At 43.7% G+C, this 20561-nt stretch overlaps 2 protein-coding genes across 2 annotated transcripts in view; both read right to left on the reverse strand.

Moving 5' to 3' along the window:
• Nucleotides 1-1640, reverse strand: part of LOC135553353 (uncharacterized) — a 24581-nt gene extending 22941 nt beyond the window's left edge. The window contains exon 1 of the mRNA XM_064985504.1: nt 1550-1640. The gene's annotated coding sequence lies outside the window, so the exon portion shown is untranslated. The remainder of the gene's footprint in view (nt 1-1549) is intronic.
• LOC135552595 (transmembrane protease serine 13-like) lies at nt 453-16407 on the reverse strand. The gene is made up of 13 exons (XM_064984307.1): nt 16165-16407; nt 12599-12773; nt 11687-11800; nt 11178-11354; nt 10890-11016; nt 10460-10555; nt 10022-10065; nt 9739-9901; nt 8881-9059; nt 8577-8675; nt 7932-8074; nt 6256-6411; nt 453-4946 (listed from the first exon to the last, which is right to left on the reverse strand). Exons 1-13 carry the CDS (start codon nt 16180-16182, stop codon nt 4932-4934), a joined length of 1506 nt encoding a protein of 501 aa, XP_064840379.1. The 5' UTR covers nt 16183-16407; the 3' UTR covers nt 453-4931.
• Nucleotides 16408-20561: the final 4154 nt, after the last annotated feature.

Raw genomic sequence — 20561 nt, forward strand, 5'->3', positions numbered from 1 at the left:
TCTCATGAAATGTTCGTCCTTTATTTTAAGATCTAACCTGTTACGTGAACTGAACTCTCATTGTAATATGGTGAAACTTCCTTTTTAAAATATTGTTTTTCAAAATAAACATTGAACATCTAATAGTCAAATCATAGTGTTAAAGCAGGTGATCTGGTTCTACTCCTTTTAGCCATTTGCTGGTGTTTTGTGGTGGAAAAGTATGCGGGTCGATCATAACAAATTAAACCTATTACCCAGAAAGAACGGCTAAAATGAACGTTTTTGTGAAGCTTGCATTCAACTGCCCCTCCCTGTTGCACACAACAAGCTTCCATTCCCCCTGTGACAAGGGGATTTATGGCTTATTTAAAATGAAATCACCAACCCCTTTACAGTCAACCCTGTTATGGTCAATCCTGTTAGCACGTAAAAGGCACTTATAGTGATTTTTTCAATTTAACTTCTTGAGATGCTGAAACATTTTTATTAAATCGAACGTGTTATTCAGAAAAGAACGTTAAAATAAGGTGTGGAAAAAAATGTATACTATGTTACACTACTCAAAATGCACTCATTTGGTGGAATGACCCAACAACCAGATTAACACAAGTGCCTCCGTTAAATAATTGCAGTCTACTTTCTGTACCACATCCATCATTTGCAGATAAGCTTTTTTTCGCGCACCCGACCGCTGTCTGTCACTGGCCAAATGGAGACACGGAGGGGCAATAACTCCCGAATAATTGTATTGGTTGGTCAATTATAATATTGCCGAGTATGTCTCTGGTGTTACCTAAATTACGACATAGCCTTAGTTTGCATAACTGTGCATGAATATGTTTTAGACTGTGCATAGCCGAGAAAATCTAGCTCATCCTAGACACTGTCTGCCACTTTCTCTGATCCTAACCTGTGGATTTACCACTAGACTTGCCAGTATTGTGGAAGACAGGAGTATTCAAGCGCTTCAAATAATTCGTTCTACATACCATTTAGATCTATTTAGCCTAGGACTAATTATACAAACTGTTGAATGTGTTGTCTGCTATGCAGCACTGCACGAGACGATTTGGCTAATCTAACATCATACACTGCCACTGAAAAGGACACACCCTCATGGCACTAAAATAGATGGAATCCATAAACAACTCTCGACACCACATAGTTGAGGCCTATTTGAAATAATATGATGCTCGTACAGACGTTATTGTTGCGAAATAAATTGAGTGAATATATTTCTTTTTTTTATATCCATCATGCAATTTATATTAGACATGCATAGGCCTATACACATTGCGAGAAGTTTACGTTCTTAATAAATGATTCACATCAATATTTCAGGAAATTGAATGTTGCCTATATTATTGATTAGCAAATACACCCTACTCACAGTAAAACTCACATCTAAGAAACAATGCATTTTCCCCTTAGCACTCGTTTTCACCAGAAACCACATTCCAAAAATGTAGCTCCAACTAGGCAGACAATAACACACTGTAGATATAAGAACGCACACGCCCCTTTAGAATTATATCGAAAAAGAAACATGCCCAATTTATCTTCTTACCTGTTTCTATTATCTTGACTTTAAGATACAAATTGACTGACCACAATCCAATCAACGACAATGATCAGCTTCTTCTCGCAAAGCGTTATTATTGTTCCAATGTGTATAATATGTGCCTTCTCACTGTTCAATTGCAGTCCACGAAGGGTTCTTGGTCGAGTCGCGCTCTCAGAATGCAAAACATGAACGTAGTTTGCCAAAGTCTTTGATGAATCTCAATGTTTCTTTTGTTTTTATTGATTCCAAATTGTCTCTTGACGTATATCACTTGATGTCTGTCTGTCTCTGCCTGTCTGTCTCTCACTCTCTCTGCCTCACACACACGACCACTGATGATGTGCATGAGCATCTAGCCATCTACCCGTAGCTTTGCGCGCGTCTCCCCGTCGGTGAATGGTGTACCCAACCGGTTACAAATATACACTGATTGTGTTTTAGATGTAGTATACCGTGTATTCGGTATTAAACCATCAATATTTGGAGACTGGAGAGAGATTTACAGAGATTTACACTAGGAAGCAGTGGAAATGTACACAATTGTTACCTGGAAGAAAATGGGGGAGGGTCAAGCTTTTTTAATTTCACTCAGGGGGAGGGTTTAGTATTTTTATTTTATTTTTGTCAAGGGGAGGGTTGTGTAATTTGTAATTGATTTAAATATCATATTGCTCGGGGTTTGATCAGACAGACAGACATAGATTTACATTAGGGAGCAGTCTAAATGTACACAATTGTTCCCTAGAGGACAATGAGGGAGGGTCATGTTTATTCAATTTAAGTCAGGGGGAGGGCTTAGTATTTGTTGTATTTAGTCTGGAGGAGGGTCATGTGATTTGTAATACAATAAATGTGGTATTGCTCAGGGTTTGAGAATTAGTTGCTTATTATAGTATTTCAATGTCTGCCTGATGCCCCTCATCCCTGATTCTTTGCTGGGTGTGCAATATCAAGTGCGCCTAGTGGAGGCTCAATACAATGATCCATAGCCTATACTATAGGCCAGACGAAGAGCGTGCTCGGAGAAGCACAGGACAAAGTTATATTTCTAAGAAAATGTACTTCCTGAGTTTTTGCACTCTTGGAATGGTGTATATAGAACTAAGCTACACTGCATTACACATGGCAATGGACTGGACTTTCCAATCATGAGGCCCAGCCTGCCCTGCTCTTACTGATGGAACAACAAGGTCTCACAGTTTCACATCAGCCATTAGACGTTAATCCATGCTTCTCAAACGTCACATTGTGAAGTTGTTCCAAACGTTACATTTCAAAGTGATTAAGGTTACGTTTAGGCACTAACTCCACATTTTTAAGGTTATTGGTCAAATATAGACATTTATTCCAAAATCTTAAAGTTGGGCATTAACCCCTGAATGGTTAAAGTAAGGGTTAAGGTTTGGAATAGGCTTAAAACAAAAAATCTCAAAAACAACTTTTAATCGCTGGATTAGAACATGCAACCTTTGGCACTAGAGGCAGATACTTACCGACTTGAAGTTAACACCGCTTACTGTTGCCCCTAGTGTCCGGTTTCCATGTCATCTCCCAACATCCTCAGACACGGATGAATGTCGAATACTGACTTCTATCACCAGTGACCTAGCTGGATCTGAACCCTTTTGTTCTGCCTAACCAATGACTGTGCTGTGTAAGGTGGCACTTCAGGAGGAGTGTCAAAGTCTTCGAAGTCCTAATTCATTTCAACAGTCTTCATTAGAATTGGACTTTAAGGCTACTAACAACAATGTAGCTTTGTGTTGGCGCCTATTTCTTCCTATTCAAAGAACAAGAGGTAGGCCTACCTGTTTGACAGACAAAATGATAGTCTATCATGAATATATTTGGATTTTGTCAGCCAAATCCTTCAGTCACCATGCAGTCCTTAATAAATATCCCAGTGTCACTGAAGATCGTGGTGTGTTAAGTTAAAACCAGGGCTCGAATTGAAGGGGTTTGAGAGGGTCATTTGGCTTTCCATGAGGAGGAGATGCACTGCAGTACTTAATGTAGCTGGTGGCCAACCCAGATACTGACTGTTACTTTTGATTTTGACCCCCCCCCCCTTTTTTTCAGGGACACATTATTCCATTTCTGTTAGTCACATGTCTGTGGTACTTGTTCAGTTTGTCTGTTGTTGAATCTTATTATGTTCATACAAATATTTACACGTGTTAAGTTTGCTGAAAATCAACGCAGTTGACAGTGAGAGGACGTTTCTTTTTTAGCTGAGTTTATATTCCTATGCCAGAGTCAACACATCTATTCCGTAACAACAATACCGTGTTACAAGTGTTTATAGGCCATACCTGATGATATGCGGCTGCTGTGTTAAACAACACATGTACTTCTCTTGAATTCATTGCTGATCAGATACTTCAGTTGTATCTGGTTCTGTTTTTTTTTACAGTTGATAGACAACTTTGGCACTGTTTCAAACTTAGACTATCCTCTTTTTTTTCCCAATAGCCCGTACAGAAATCAAAACATCTCCAGTGCTGCAGCATGCGCTCATTCGTGGTATTAAATAAAGTCTCCTCTTGTCTCCAGCCATTCATTATTATTTTGGGTATAGGGGAGGGTCTCTTGTCTATTTTCAAGCGTTCAAGGAGGGTCGGGTAAACATATATTTTACTAAAGGGAGGGCCGTCCATTTTGCTTTCCCGAGAGGTCTGATTTTCTTCAGGTATCCCTCATTATAAACAATGTACAGTCCCTTGCAGTAGTTATACTCCTTTTCTTTCCTATGAGTTTCACATAACTAACACTAAATCATTTCTGGAGATGAATCACAAAGCACTCTCCATTCCTTATAGATGACACAGAAATAAGCATGCAGTCTCTCCCAAAATATTAGATTAAAAAAATGTAACATAGGAGAGATGGGAGGCGTGAGAGGATATGAGGTTTGCATAGACTTAGAAAAGAGAAAGGCCAGCCATCTTAGACCCTCCTATCTCAGGTAAATATCCTTACCGTAAGATTAGACAAACAGATGGGATTTAGAATCATTCAAACACAACACTGGAATCAGAGCCCAGAATGGATTGGCCTACATTCACATATTTTACATAGTGTAGCAGCCATTGGGCATAACTACAGTAAACACAATGCATTTTGTGATTTTAGAAGGTACAGTAAACTAACAGATTAACACAAGAACCATGGTCCTGTGTTAAAGTGCAGTATGCCTTTCCTGCTACTCCCTTAGCTAGCGGCCATCTTTTCATCTGTCGATCCATCGCTCTATCCATCTTGATCTGTCAATCTAGTATCATTCTGAGAAGACTTCATGGTGTGGTGCTCAGAAAGGAAGGACAAAGAAGGCCGCCAGCGGTCTTTAGGGACAGGATGCGGCGAGGTCACTGGAAAGGAAGTGGCATCACGGACTTTCCAGCTGCAGAGGGAACAATGAGAGTTAACATACGCTATACATACAAACGTACAGTATGTGGACACCCCTTCAAATGAGTGGATTCGGCTATTTCAGCCACACCCGTTTCTGACGGGTGTATATAATCGAGCACACAGCCATAGACAAACATTGGCAGTAGAATGGCCTTACTGAAGAGCTCAGTGACGTTCAACGTTGTACCGTCATAGGATGCCAACCTTCCAACAAGTCAGTTCGTCAAATTTCTAAACTGCTATAGATGCCCCGGTCAACTAAGTGCTGTTACTGTGAAGTGGAAACCTCTCGGAGCAACAACGACTCAGCCGCGAAGTGGTAGGCCACATAAGCTCACAGAACAGGACCGGTGAGTTCTGAAGCGCTTTGGCGCGTAAAATCGCCTAACCTCGGTTGCAACACTCACTATAGTTCCAAACTGCCTCTGGAAGCAACGTCAGCACAACAACTATTCGTCAGGAGCATCATGAAATGGGTTTCCATGGCCGAGCAGGTGCACACAAGACTAAGATCACCATGCGCAATCCCAAGCATCGGCTTGAGTGGTGTTAAGCTCGCCGCCATTGGACTCTGGAGCAGTGGGAACGCATTCTATGGAGTGATGAATTATGCTTCACCAAAATGGTCTGGGGCTGTTTTTCATAGTTCGAGCCAGTTGAGCTTAGTTGGGGCGGCAGGTAGCCTGGCGGGTAGAAGTGTTGGACCAGTAAACAAAAGGTCGCTGGATCGAATCCCTGAGCTGACAAGGTAAAAATCTGTAATTTTGTCCCTGAGCAAGGCAGTTAACCCACTGTTCCCGGGCTATTCTGTGCTTCCAACTTTGTGGCAACAGTTTGGGGAAGGCCCTTTCCTGTTTCAGCATGACAATGCTAGCGTGAACAATGTGAGGTCCATACAGAAATGGTTTGTCGAGAATGGTGTGGAAGAACTTGACTGGCCTGCACAGAGCCCTGACCTCTAGCCCATCAAACACCTTTGGGATGAATTGGAATGCCGACTGCGAGCCAGGCCTAATCGCTCAACATTAGTGCCTGACCTCACTAACGCTTGTGACTGAATGGAAGCAATGTTCCAACATCTATTAGAAAGCCTTCCCAGAAGAGTGGAGGCTCTTATAGCAGCAGAGGGACAAACTACATATTAATGCCCATGACTTTGGAATGAGGTGTTCGACAAGCAGGTGTCCACATACTTTTGGTCAAATAGTGTAAGTCAATGGAAGGTTAGCTGTGTATTAGGTGTGTATTGTGTGGTTTGATGGAACACAGGCAATCCAGGTAGTTTCTCTTCATCTCACCTGCATCTTGCTGTAGATCCAGGGCAGTAGGCTGGACACCTTGGTGTAGACCCCCGGCCTGTTACTCTGCCCACAGCCGGTGCCCCAGCTGGTCACGCCCACCAGCTGCCAAAGGTTGTCATTGGCTTGGCACACCAGAGGACCACCACTGTCTCCCTGTGAGAGAAGAGGAGAGAATGGATGAATGAACAGTTGAAGTGAGGGGCCAAGGTGTGGAAAGCACCTGCTACAATATACTGTATGTTTTCATGTCGTGGATAGCAGATGAGGTAGAAGGGAATTTGAGTAGACGATTTCCTAAGCCCAAAGGCGTCTAAGATGAGGACAAGAGTTGGTGAGTAGCAGGAGGAAAACAGCTGTGGATTAACGAAATTCCAAATTTTAATGAGTAATGTTGGCACCAAACGTTCTAAGAGTTTGACTCTGGGAAGAATTTAGAATGTTGCTGTCATGGAACATCTGGTGTCCTTACAGAGGTTAGTTTGACAAACTCTGCATCTGTGGCTCTGTAAAGAAAAAAAGAAGCATATTTGTTTTTTATGTTAATGGAATAGGGAGAGAAGAGGTGAAAGGTCAGAGAAAAAGTGCTGAAAGAGTCGTCGGCCAAAATGGAACCCATGCTGACAGCGACACGCTGTACATGTGCTCCCGAGGCAGCGGCTTAAACCTCTAGAGCACCCCAGGGGCCTCATTTCTAACCGTTGCGGACATTTCACACGAGAAATATTGAGATTTACAAACATGGTGTACGCCATATAACACGTTTCCCGTTATAGATCAGACTTGACGTAAAACTGCGCGTGTGAACAAGAATTTATAACTCAGCCTGGAAAACACCCTCCATTCAACTTTTATGGTAACACTAAAGCCTTCTATTTTCCATACAACTAGGAACTATTGGAATTGGGCCATGACAGTTTCTAAAAGAAAGAGCAATTGCGATGTTTTTGGAGGTGTTGGCAGAAACGTTTCATCTTTTGCAAATAACTCCCGCTGTATCTGGCAAAGGACTGGGGCGGTTTCTGAAAGAGAAAACAATGGCTAATTGTTGTGGACCTGCCGTCAGAACATTTCAGTTCAACCATGTTTTGCATTGACTTTTCCCCCCCAACCTAAATATGCCGGACTGCGAATTCTGAAACAATGTCTAGGCGACACAATTTTTTTTCTAAATTAGTCGGCTACTCACAGTAGTTGCATACATGATGCAATGTAAAATATAAACTGTAATATTCACCTGTTAAATTCAACTGTCTGTTCGCCTGTTAAATTCAAGTGTACCTGCTGCCTATGGGATTGCATAGGCTACAGCAGAACTTGAAATAATTCGCTCTTCTCACTATTGGCAAATGGCTGCATCTTTGTTTTTGTTTTTTGTGTGTTTTTTTTTTTTTTTTTTTAGATATTAAGCACGTCATCCTATCCCCTATTTACACAGAATACTTACCTGCCTGCTTGCAATACAATACTTCAAGCACTAGAAAATGTGTTTAGGCATGGTCTGACATTTGCGTGGAGGTAAGCATATTCTCACGCCGAGTTCAGTTCGTATAAATGCCAACTTTTGCGGTAAAACTGCATGTTTTTGGGGTATATTTTGTACGTACGCAATGTTTATAAAATGAGTCCCAAGCCCTGTAAATAGAAGAATTCAACTACAATATGTGGACATGTACCTGACAGGAGTCCCTGCCCCCGTTGAGATCTCCGGCACACAGCATGTTGTTGGACACACTGCCGGAGTATACCTTGGAGCTGTTACACACACGCACGTCGATGATGTTAACGGCCACCTCCATCAGGTCTTTGGAGGGTTTCGCTGTGAAGGGACACATACAGTACCCGGTCATTCTCCAAACACACACACACACACACACACACACACACACACACACACACACACACACTTCAGCTAGTGACACAATGGCTAGTTGCACAATGCAAAATGTTGCTCTACTGAATATAGCATGTGTTTTCTGCAATGAAAAGACATTGAGATTGGATGAATGATGCAGGTGTAGCCTCCTTTCTCCACATCACTCTCTTTATATCACAGAGACAGACAGGCCATATGGCAATTCTGGGAAATGCCCGATGGGCTGGTTCATTTTTAACCCAGAGAGCCTGTCTAAATTGTTGTTTCTTGTGCAAAAAGATTAAAAAAAGGGGTTGGTGTGGGGGCCTTAAGGATAGAAATGGGCCGGTGTGTGAGAAATACCCGGTCCGAATTCTGGTCCCAGTCTGTCCCTGTTGTTTCACTCTAGATAAGCATGATTTAATTTAGTATAGTCCATTTCTCACTCCCTTGTCTGTCTCCCTACCTGCCCCCTCATCTGTTGTTCCGAATCCCGAGGTCCAGCATTTGGTTCCATGGGGGAATGTCTGGTCAAAGGCTGGCAAACAGGCAGGCTGAACTGCATCTGAATAAAAAAAGTTAGATAAACAGAGTGGGCATTCTGACTTCAGACACATACGTAACACACAGTTAGAACAATGACACACACGTACGCACACACACCATGCATCCCAGACGTTTAGAGCTGAAAAGGGCAAACATTTTTACAGTGCTGTACCAACATTGATGCTAGCGTTTCCCTGATATAGAAGGAATAGAGCCGGACTCACCAGTGAAGTCCACTGGTGAGGCCAGCTTCAGTATGGCGATGTCCTGGTCGTTGGTTACATCGTTGTAGTTCTCATTCACAATGATCTTCTTGACGAGGTAGGGAGGAGGAAGCTGGTCTTGTGACACCACTCCTCCGTACACACGCCACCTACTGGCATCAAGAACCGGGCGGGACGAACTTCAATGGGCACGGGAAAAAAAGACAATAAAATATATATTAATTTACTTCTTAAACCAAGGCTGTAGCTCATGACACAGATTATGTTATTATTATGGTAATAAGGTGTATAATTGAGTTGAGATGGGTTGTTGAGGTGATGAGGGGTTGTCAAGCTGCTTATTCTTGAGTCATGCTGAGCAAGTTGCTGCACAGATTCACTACTAGTCTGTTATTTATATGGATAAGTGAAAGGACTGACAATCTCCTGAGACAAATGGCGCGTTTATGACCCTGTCAGAAACATAGAAATACAAGCTTCAGAGAGGGGGGTCCATTTTAATTGTCCTCTAACTAGCCATTAAAAGTCAGAATCCCTAGCATCATCTGAGTACTCTGGGTATTTTTGGACATGTTAAACTCTGACTAAGGAAATTACTTAGACAACCGCATTTTTGGCCTTTAACACTGTTTACAAGCAATATAGCTGTACTTTCCGTTAATGGTCGGAGCGGCTAGCTTGCCGTTAGTCAATTGGCATTCTCAGCGAGTTCAAAACAAGTCGGATTTCACTCCGACTTGTCATGAACGCAGCAGAGAGGGTAAGGTGGAGCTATTACCAAGGATCTACATAGCGTGTCTAGAATTAGAACCAAGGGATCCATTTGGAAATTAGCATTGTTGTCCTCTAGTCACTGACCTGGGGAAGCAGTGGGCAGCTGTCACCACAAAGTCAGGGGACACCAGGATCCCTCCACAGATGTGTGATCCACCAAAGTGTAGAGAGAGTTGCCAGGGCCACTGGCCCAGCTTGGCAACACTGCCCCCTATGATCCGGGAGGACAACTGTTGACGTCCACAATCTTGGAAAAGTGGAAGAAGTGATCAAATGTTTGTATCTAATTATAACTAGAAGTCAGATTTCAAATAGAAGGTTGATATAGACCTGCCTGGTGAAATATGAACAGATGAGTGCTCCTTACCAATACACTTCAGAGAGACAGTATTCTGGTCTGGGCAGGACGAGCTACACAGCAACACAAGCACAACCATGTCAGGAACCTAACATTAAACCACACTGGAATTTGTGCAGCATGGTTACAGTTGATTTGAAACAGCCTTATTGCTGCTTATAATGCAGCAATAATGTAACATTACATCCCGACCAGTCATGACAGTGTATGACTTAACACCATTTTTTTTTACCTTTAGGTAAGTTAGTTAAGAACAAATTCTTATTTTCAATGATGGCCTAGAGGGTTAACTGCCTGTTCAGGGTCGGGGATTTGAACTTGCAACCTTCCGGTTACTAGTCCAATGCTCTAACCACTAGGCTACCCTGCCGCCGTCACTCCCTCGACATTACTGGGACTAAAATGAGTCATACATATGTGCTAAGGTTTGTAGAGGGGTTCTCTCACCTGACATTGACCTGGCCCTGGATGGGTAAAGATGATCTGTTGTTCAGTGTTAGACCAATTGACTGCAGGGACTTCACTGCCTTGGTTGCAAAGGACCTGCACGGTCGACACAAACAAACACATTTGGATTCTGTCTGCCAAAGCAATACGAGAATCAATTCCCCTCCCATGAAGCATTCCCAGAAAGTCAATTTGCCACAGGCACACCAACCCCAGAGAGAGAGAGAGAGAGAGATGAGCGCAGAGATTCAATCTGAGAGTAAATACTGAAAATGGCAGCAGTGAAATTAGACGTCACCGAGCAAATGTCTGTGAGAGAAAGTAGTTGCTTCGAGAGGTAGCGTATACAAAAAAAGGCTATTGTGAGAGAAAGTGATTGCTCTCTAAAGGTAGCTTATGAAATGCCTGTTGTGAAATAAGGTGATCTTACTTTCTGAAGCCCAGTTGGGCACAGGTTCGGTTGGCGTAGCTCTGGTCCCATCCCTGGTAACACACTGGGAGAAAACGACCATCCTGAGACGTTCTGACCTGTAGAGCACCGTCCGCCCCAAACCTCACTGGAGAGAGAGGGAGAGGATAGAATAACAAGATACAAAAAGGGCTATGTTTTCTCTGCTTGTCATACCGCGAGTGTACGGTTACCTGTCCACCTGGCTTTCATCTCTGTACACCTACCTGCAAGCCCGTCTGTCTGTCTGTGTTGTGAGAGTGTGCTTACCACAGCTGGACTCGTCCGTGCCCAGTTGGCAGTCCCGCAGAGCGTCACATTGGACGGTGGAGTTGGAGCAGGTGTCGTGAGCGGGCACGCTCAACTGCTTCTCAGGGTGCCCCTCATCCTCACTGTCATGGTGGTCGAGGGTGGCAGCCGTAGTTGCCAACCTGGTACCATAATGCACTACACACACAGACAGAGACATAGACAGAGAGAGAGGGGAGAGAGGGTAGGTTTGGGGGGCATGGAGAACAGGTAAGGGTGGGAAGAGGAGAGACGGAGGAAGTGGTAGCAGAGGAAGACTGTCAATGTCTGTACGAATACAGAAGGGAAAGGGGGGGGGGGGTACCTAGTCAGTTATACAACTGTACTGCATTCAACCGAAATGTGTCTCCCGCATTTAACCCGACCCCTCCTGAATCAGAGAGTAGCTTCAGAAGGAAGGAGTAAACGGGCACACACATACACGAGTAACAACAACATGTGAGTAAATATGACGACGGCCCTGGCCTTACCTCCGCGCCAGATGGCAATGGCCAGGAGGAGCAGCAGAACGATGCCTCCTGAGCCACCAAAGCACTTGGCATTATGGTGGCAGCATTTGTGTTTCTTCTTGTTGCCAGGAAGAGCTGTATAACAACACACACAACATACACGTCAAAACAGATGCATCTTCCCCAGGAGACCATATACAAAGCTTTACACTGAGTGTGCAACAAAAAATAAAGAACACCTTCCTAATATTGAGTCGCACTCCCGTTTGCCTTCAACATTGGGTCATGGACTCTACATGGTGTAGAAAGCGTTCCACAGAGGTACTGGCCAATGTTAACTATGGGAAGCATCGGAGTCATGTCAGGTTGGCTGGATGTCCTTTGGGTGGTGAACCATACTTGAAACACACGGGAAACTGTTGAGCGTGGAAAAAAATCCAGCAGGATTGCAGTTTCTTGACACACTTGACCCAGTGTGCCTGGCACCTACTGTCTTGCCCATTCACCCTCCGAATGGCACACATACACAATCGATGTCTCAATTGTCTCAAGGCTTAAAAATCCTTCTTTAACCTGTCTCCTCCCCTTCATCTACACTGATTGAAGTGGATTTAACGAGTGAAATCAATCCTATGTCACAGCTTTCACCTGGACTCACCTGGACAGTCTACATCACGGACAGAGCAGGTCCTCCTAATGTTCTGTGCACTCAGTGTATAGACACCACATAATGCAGAACACATAACTCGGGAGTTAAAATCCTATTTCTTTCTCAAGGATGTTTTTTGTATTGCTACCACTTCTGTTGAAACTTGTATCATTTTACACTACTTTCACTGGTGGTTTGTCTTCCCCTGAAAGCAAATAAGGAATGGAGGGAACTAGACTGGGACAGAACTGGGATAGTCAGGCACTAGATAGAGTACGACTCACATATACTGGGCTGGCAGATGTGTTGCGCAGCCACTGGTGGGGGGTGCTGGGGGATGTAGTATAGCTGGTTGGGAGGAGTGGGTCTTGGACCCACTCCATAGACTGCCTCTTCATAGGACTGGAGGGGCGGGAGGGTGTGCACCTCAACAGAGTAGTATGGAGGAGGGAGCTCATTCTGCAGGGGAGAACGCAGAGGAAAAGGCAAAAGGTTATGCAGTCGGTCATTCAAAAAACAATATTTGCATCAAAAGCTCATCTGGCGACTTAAAGTCCCAGTGTTTTGTATCATATTGTGTATATTTAACACTGTACAAGTGTAAAAAATAAATAAAAATGTGATCAGTTTTATTTCCTGATAGTTGCTGGTTGATAATACAATCTACACAGGACCTTCAAAATGACGTCGCTAGGCGGTATAGGTTTATGGCCCAGCACAGTCAAAACTGTGATTTTCCTGTGTTTTCTCTAATAATACTTTGAAATTGTACAAAATATGATAATGCCCTTTTAATTGTAAGAGCTGTTGCAAAAGAGAGTCTGAAATGTCATTGTTTTTTTGGGGTGGAGTTTTGGGATGCCTGGTGACATCACTAGGTGGTAAATTAGTTAATAGACCAATAAGAAAGAGGGTTAACAAACCTCTCTACCAATAACAGCTTAGGAAAATTATTGCTTGAGAAATTGCTCTTTGCTAAAAAAAGCTATTTGTTTGTCTTTGATCATTTTAATGGAGAACAATCACAGTAAGGTACTTAATTATTAGCCAGAAATTATTTGATATTGAGATAAAAATGTTGATTGGACATTTTAATAACAGACCAATAACAGAGTTCAAAACCGTTCTGCCAATAACAGCTAGTTTTCAGTTCTCCTCTCCACTCAGTTCACTCCTAGACAATCTTAGCAAAATTATTTTTTTTTAGAAAGTTTTTTGCTAAAAAAGCTATTTTTGTTTCTTTTTGACTAATTTAATGGAAAACTATTACAGAAAGGCACTGATTTGTTTGCCAGAAATTATTTGATATTGAGATTTCTTTTTTTTTACGGCTGCATTGAGCCTTTAATAATCCCCAGTAAAACAACTTCCATGCAGGAACCACGATTCATCCATAAACAGGGTATGGGGTGCTGCCTAGAGGACACATGCTGATTGCGAACAGGGCTGACAGCTGGTTTTTGACGGGTGAAAACCAACCACATTCTAGTATCTACAGGTTAGATGTCACTCATTGTCGGCCATAATCATATCATCCTCATGGAGCAAGTTTGAGATCCCAACACCTGAATAACCAACTCGAGCACAATGGAAGGTGCCATGTCTCTAGGCAACAATGTGCCGAGCTTCCCAATTGGCCCCTTATTAATTTCCTCCACTCTTTATCGTGCTTTCATTTCTGCTTTATATTCATCTGCTCCCCATAGCGCTATCAAGCATCTCAGACAATAGAGCTAATCAACGTTGCCAAGGACAAGCTCACATTGTCCCCCCCCCCCCAGGAGTCTCTATTGGTGAGAAAGGTGGCTGCCATGGAGACAACAGAACAGCAAATTCCAAAAGGAAGTTGTGGTCGTCCCCCTGTCCCTGTCCCTATCCCTGGCTGGCTGCTGCGAGGTTGTATCACACACGCAGGTGATTTGTGACCCACTTCAAACACAGGTGCAGGTAAGCCAGTCTGATAGTGTGCCCCCCCCCCCCCGAGGCTGGATGACAGACAGCCAGGGTTCAATATTGCCTTTGAGTTCTGTCTCTCTTTTCCTAGCCGCTAAACAGACACCTTTTCACTTCACACTGTGTGTGGGGGGGGGGGGGGGGGTGAATTCCAGTCAAGTTTCCTTGTAGGGATGACATTGCTTTTAACTTCCCTAACTGGTTCTGCTGTTGGGACTTTGGCTGATCTGTGCATGGCAATGTTTATGTTGCAATGACCGACATGGAATGAATCTGCTTCCTGTACAACATGCAGGCACACACATAAATTACCCCCACACTGATTCCCACCGATAGTTTTTATTCTGTTTATTTAGAACCTAACGGACAACTAGATAAAGCTCAAACCAAGTGTATTCACCCACCGGGACAAACATCTGTAAAGACAAAGACATAGTCTCCTCCTTGCACATCTGGACAGCCAATACATCTCTGTTGCTAGACAGGACTTTAGTGATTCCTGTTCTCTCACTTCATCTGACCTGACCTGGACCCAAATTCCTCACTCCTCCCCAAATCACGACTGTCCTGCCTTATCTGTTGACTGCAACCAGACTGTGGCCCTTCTCCTCCCCTTAGGACACCTGAGACGCAACAATAACATGTTCTTCCTGCACTCCCCTTTCTCACCCAGTAGATTTCCATACCCTCAGTTCTTACACGGTCACATGAATAAGGCGATTTTCCCATTTCAAGTTGAAGAATTTAGTACCCAACACCACAACAGATGAGTAGTGTGCTCTGCTCTACATCTACACAACATTGCAAGATTCTTAAGTGGAGTTTTGATTTCAGAGGGCCTAGGCTGTAGTGGTGATCACAAGGATCATTCGATCCTATAGGTCTACAGCAGACGTGGATCATATTGAAGTGTCTGTCTGGTTGAGGAAAGCTGGGACTTACTGTTGTCTGTCTAGGTGACAGAGAGAAGACTCCAGGGTTCAGTCAGTAATAATACCAGTTTATAACCTCAACCTTTTCTTTGGTAAACAGCTCCAGTTTCATGACCCTAGGCACCAGACTCCAACACAAATGAACCAGAATGCTGCCCCAAGTGGATATTCAGTTGGTGGAAGAGCCGGCTTGCCTAAATTCCCAACTGAATCAACATCGGTCAATAGACATTGTTCCAGGTTTTAGTTACATTTCAAAGGGAAGACCGTACTTATAAACAATGCAGTTGTTAAATACTGTAACTTTGAACTTCAATTCCAAAGAGTACCTTTTGAGCTCAATAGTAGATGTGTAGGTAGCCCACATTGATTGTTGATTCATTAATCGAGACAGATAAATCCTCTCTGTCACAGACGGAACACAACGGTAGCAGGGTAGAGTGGCCCTATTGGCCTCACTTCCACCAAAAGCATTATTTCACAATCTGTCCCCGTGTTTTGGTCCCATAAACTGGGTGAATAAGACTGGTTTGAGACATACAACCACTATCCATTTCGATGAAGAACCCCGACTTTTCAACACAATATTTTCCGCATGGGAGTATTCAACATCATTTCAACACACCATGCCAAGCAACACAGTGTAGAGACCGGAGACAGAGGCCACCGCAATGAGATCTTACGGGGCTCCAGCTACACACCAGCTTGCCCCTGTGCCTCGGTCTCCTGGTAAACATATCAACACAAACTGGTTCACACACCCTGCAATCTGTCCATGACGTGGCAAAAAGTACTTCTAGTCAAACGACCCAACCCGACAGAGGGAAAGTGAGACACTGACCATGCTGTACTCATGCTGTGAGAAAGACAAGTGTCTTGCTTTGGAAGCTGGTGACAGAAGTCAGCCCAGGGGAAACGGATAGAGAAGCGGAGAACAAGGAGGAGAGGATAAAGGAAGAACTTACAGGGTCATGCTTTGCCATCGGACGCTGGGGGAGCAGTGAGGAGAGTTGAGGTGAGACCTGGTAGGAGAGGCTTTTCACAGGGCCACTCAAACAGTCCCAGAACAGTGATCAGAGCATGCTGACGCCACATTTGACACTCCTTCTTTCCTCTCGCTGTCTGTCCCTGAACCCCTCCACCCAGGCCACACAGGTGGGACTGCCCCCCCATCCAACACCTCCCTCTCTCATCTCCTCTCCTCTTCACTGAAATTGGTTTGTCCCAGTGCGCTACTTTCCCACCCGCCAGACCGGTTTCAAGGTAGCCAAGGAGAGACAAAGATTGATTCACACCATGTGGCCTGCTCCATTCCGGCTCAGGTGACACCAGCTGGGCAATCAGAGCCAGGGAAACAAAATGGCGTCCTCTCATACAGACACATTTTTATTTATGTGGCAGATCATTTTCTCAGGACCTCCGGTTGAAAAAGTCTGTCTGCTGGTACATCACTCGTGTGATGTAGAGTCGTTCCAAATACATAGCAGTTGATCCAGTACCAATATATTGACATATTGAGTTTAAATAAATATCAAACTCAAAACAATGTTAGTGAAATTAACCGTTCTTTGGGAAACAAATAGAATGGCGCCGTGTCGACACAGTTGACAAACTTTCGATATCTTACTCAATATGCCTTTGAGAGCCCACAGTATTTATAGAAAGTGCTTTGTCATAAAAAGAAGAGCTTCCTTATGGGAAGAATGTGTTTAATATGTAAGGGGTGTGTGTGTGTGTGTGTCCCCACCTTGTGTAACTGTGTTTGTGTGCATGCTTGGGTAAAGGTAGAACATATTTAATTTTGATGTCAGTGTATAAAAAGGCTAGACTGCATTCCTTCTACTAGAGAAAGCACATGCATGCAGACAAGCACCCGTAATCACACACACACGTACAAGCATGCACGCATTTTAAAGTCAAATGATCTTAGTTTCATTATTGAAAGCCTCAATAGAAAGTTTCTTATTTTCATGAGCTCAAATGCTCCTTCCTCCCAGTGGTGTAAAGTACATAAGTAAAAACACTTTAAAGTACGACTTAAGTTGTTTCTTTGGGATACCTGTAATTTACTTTACTATCTATATTTTTGACAACTTTTACTTCACTACATTCCTTTAGAAAATATTGTACTTTTTACTCCATACAAAAGTACTTGTTACATTTTGAATGCTTAGCAGGACAGGAAAATGGTCCAATTAATGCACTTATCAACAGAACACCATTGTCATCCCTACTAACTCTGATCTGGTGGACTCACTAAACACACATTCTATGTTTGTAAATGATATCTGAATGTTGGAGTGTGCTTCTACTTCCGGCGCCGACAGAGATGGCCGCCTCGCTTCGCGTTCCTAGGAAACTATGCAGTTTTTTTTTTTACGTGTTATTTCTTACATTAGTACCCCAGGTCATCTTAGGTTTCATTACATACAGTCGAGAAGAACTACTGAATATAAGACCAGTGTCAACTCACCATCAGTACGACCAAGAATATGACTTTCGCGAAGCGGATCCTGTATTCTGCCTTTCACCCAGGACAATGGAATGGATCCCAGCCGGCGACCCAAAAAAACGACTTCGTAAAAGAGGGAAAACGAAGCGGTCTTCTGGTCAGACTCCGGAGACGGGCACATCATGCACCACTCCCTAGTATACTTCTCGCCAATGTCCAGTCTCTTGACAACAAGGTTGATGAAATCCGAGCAAGGGTAGCATTCCAGAGAGACATAAGAGACTGTAACGTTCTTTGCTTCATGGAAACATGGCTCACTGGGGAGACGCTATCGGAGTCGGTGAAGCTAGCTGGTTTCTCCACGCATCGCGCCGACAGAAACAAACATCTTTCTGGTAAGAAGAGGGGCGGGGGCGTATGCCTTATGGATAACGAGACGTGTTGTGGTCACAAAAACATACAGGAACTCAAGTCCTTCTGTTCACCTGATTTAGAATTCCTCACAATCAAATGTCGACCGCATTATCTACCAAGGGAATTCTCTTCAATTATAATCACAGCCGTATATATTCCCCCCCAAGCAGACACATCGATGGCTCTGAACGAACTTTATTTGACTCTTTGCAAACTGGAATCCATACATCCTGAGGCTGCATTCATTGTAGCTGGGGATTTTAACCTCTCTGGCCCACCCGGGATGCAACCGCACCCCTGCCAACAATAAATGCAAATGCGTTACGCCAAATGCTAATAGCACTCGTTAAAACTCAAACGTTCATTAAAATTCACATGCAGGGTAGTCAATTCAAGCTACACTCGTTGTGAATCTAGCCAACGAGTCAGATTTATAAAATGCTTTTCGGCGAAAGCATGAGTAGCTATTATCTGATAGCAGGCAACATGCCGAAATACCAGAAGGGGACGTAAACAAAGGAATTAGCGTAGCCGGCGCTACACAAAACGCAGAAATAAAATATAAAACATTCACTACCTTTGACGAGATTCTTTGTTGGCACTCCTATATGTCCCATAAACATCACAATTGGGTCTTTTTTTCAATTAAATCGGTCCTTGTGTACCCAAAATGTCAATTTATGAACACCGTCAGATCCAGTAAAAACATATTTTTTAAACGCGACGTTATTTTTTAAAATTAAAAAAGTTGCCTATAAACTTTGACAAAACACTTCAAACTACTTCTGTAATCCAACTTTAGGTATTACTAAACGATCAAATTGATCACGGAGCGATCTGTATTCAATAAGCACGAGTTTGGGAAACATAACCAACTTTTCCGGTTCCATTGTTTACAGCTGTGGACTTGACAACCGGATGTGGCTACTCAGATGACCAACGATTTAGTTGAATCGAAATCACAACACTGGCGACATCGTGTGGAAGCTATAGGAACTGTATTCTCAGCCTTAACTATTTTTCCTTCCAATAGACAATACATGGACTGGCGGATTGATTTTTTCTTCGTCGATTTAGTGACCAGGTTTTCTGGCGATTTTGAACACGGAACTTGTTCTGTTATAGTCACAGACAACATTGAACCAGTTCTAGAAACTTCAGAGTGTTTTCTATGCACACATACTAATCATATGCATATACTATATTCCTGGCATGAGTAGCAGGACGTTGAAATGTTGCGCGATTTTTAACAGAATGTTGAAAAAAGTAGCCCGATCTCTAAGAGGTCAAGCAAATCTGAAAACAAGACTCCCTAAATTGTATCAGCATATCGATTGCGCAACCAGGGCTGGAAAAACCTTGGATCATTGCTATTCTAACTTCCGCGACGCATATAAGGCCCTGCCCCGCTCTCCTTTCGGAAAAGCTGACCACGACTCCATTTTGTTGATCCCTGCCTACAGACAGAAACTAAAACAAGAAGCTTCCACGCTGAGGTCTGTCCAACACTGGTCCGACCAATCTGATTCCACACTCCAAGACTGCTTCCATCACGTGGACTGGGATATGTTTCGTATTGCGTCAGACAACAATATTGACGAATACGCTGATTCGGTGTGCGAGTTCATTAGAACGTGCGTTGAAGATGTCGTTCCCATAACATGACCGAATACAGCGATTCCCTCCAAGGCAATCAAACAAGCTAAGCTTCAGTATAGAGACAAAGTAGAATCTCAATTCAACGGCTCAGACACAAGAGGTATGTGGCAGGGTCTACAGTCAATCACGGATTACAAAACGAAAACCAGCCCCGTCACGGACCAGGATGTCTTGCTCCCAGGCAGACTAAATAACTTTTTTGCCCGCTTTGAGGACAATACAGTGCCACTGACACGGCCTGCAACGGAAACATGCGGACTCTCCTTCACTGCAGCCGAGGTGAGTAAAACATTTAAACGTGTTAAACCTCGCAAGGCTGCAGGCCCAGACGGCATCCCCAGCCGCGCCATCAGAGGATGCGCAGACCAGCTGGCTGGTGTGTTTACGGACATAGTCAATCAATCCCTATCCCAGTCTGCTGTTCCCACATGCTTCAAGAGGGCCAACATTGTTCCTGTTCCCAAGAAAGCTAAGGTAACTGAGCTAAACGACTACCGCCCCGTAGCACTCACTTCCATATCACCTCCACCCTACCTGACACCCTAGACCCACTCCAATTTGCTTACCGCCCAAATAGGTCCACAGACGATGCAATCTCAACCACACTGCACACTGCCCTAACCCATCTGGACAAGAGGAATACTTATGTAAGAATGCTGTTCATCGACTACAGCTCAGCATTTAACACCATAGTACCCTCCAAGCTCGTCATCAAGCTCGAGACCCTGGGTCTCGACCCCGCCCTGTGCAACTGGGTACTGGACTTCCTGACGGGCCGACCCCCAGGTGGTGAGGGTAGGCAACAACATCTCCACCCCGCTGATCCTCAACACTGGG

Source organism: Oncorhynchus masou, chromosome 13, assembly GCF_036934945.1.
Source record: "Oncorhynchus masou masou isolate Uvic2021 chromosome 13, UVic_Omas_1.1, whole genome shotgun sequence".
Lineage (NCBI taxonomy): Eukaryota > Metazoa > Chordata > Actinopteri > Salmoniformes > Salmonidae > Oncorhynchus > Oncorhynchus masou.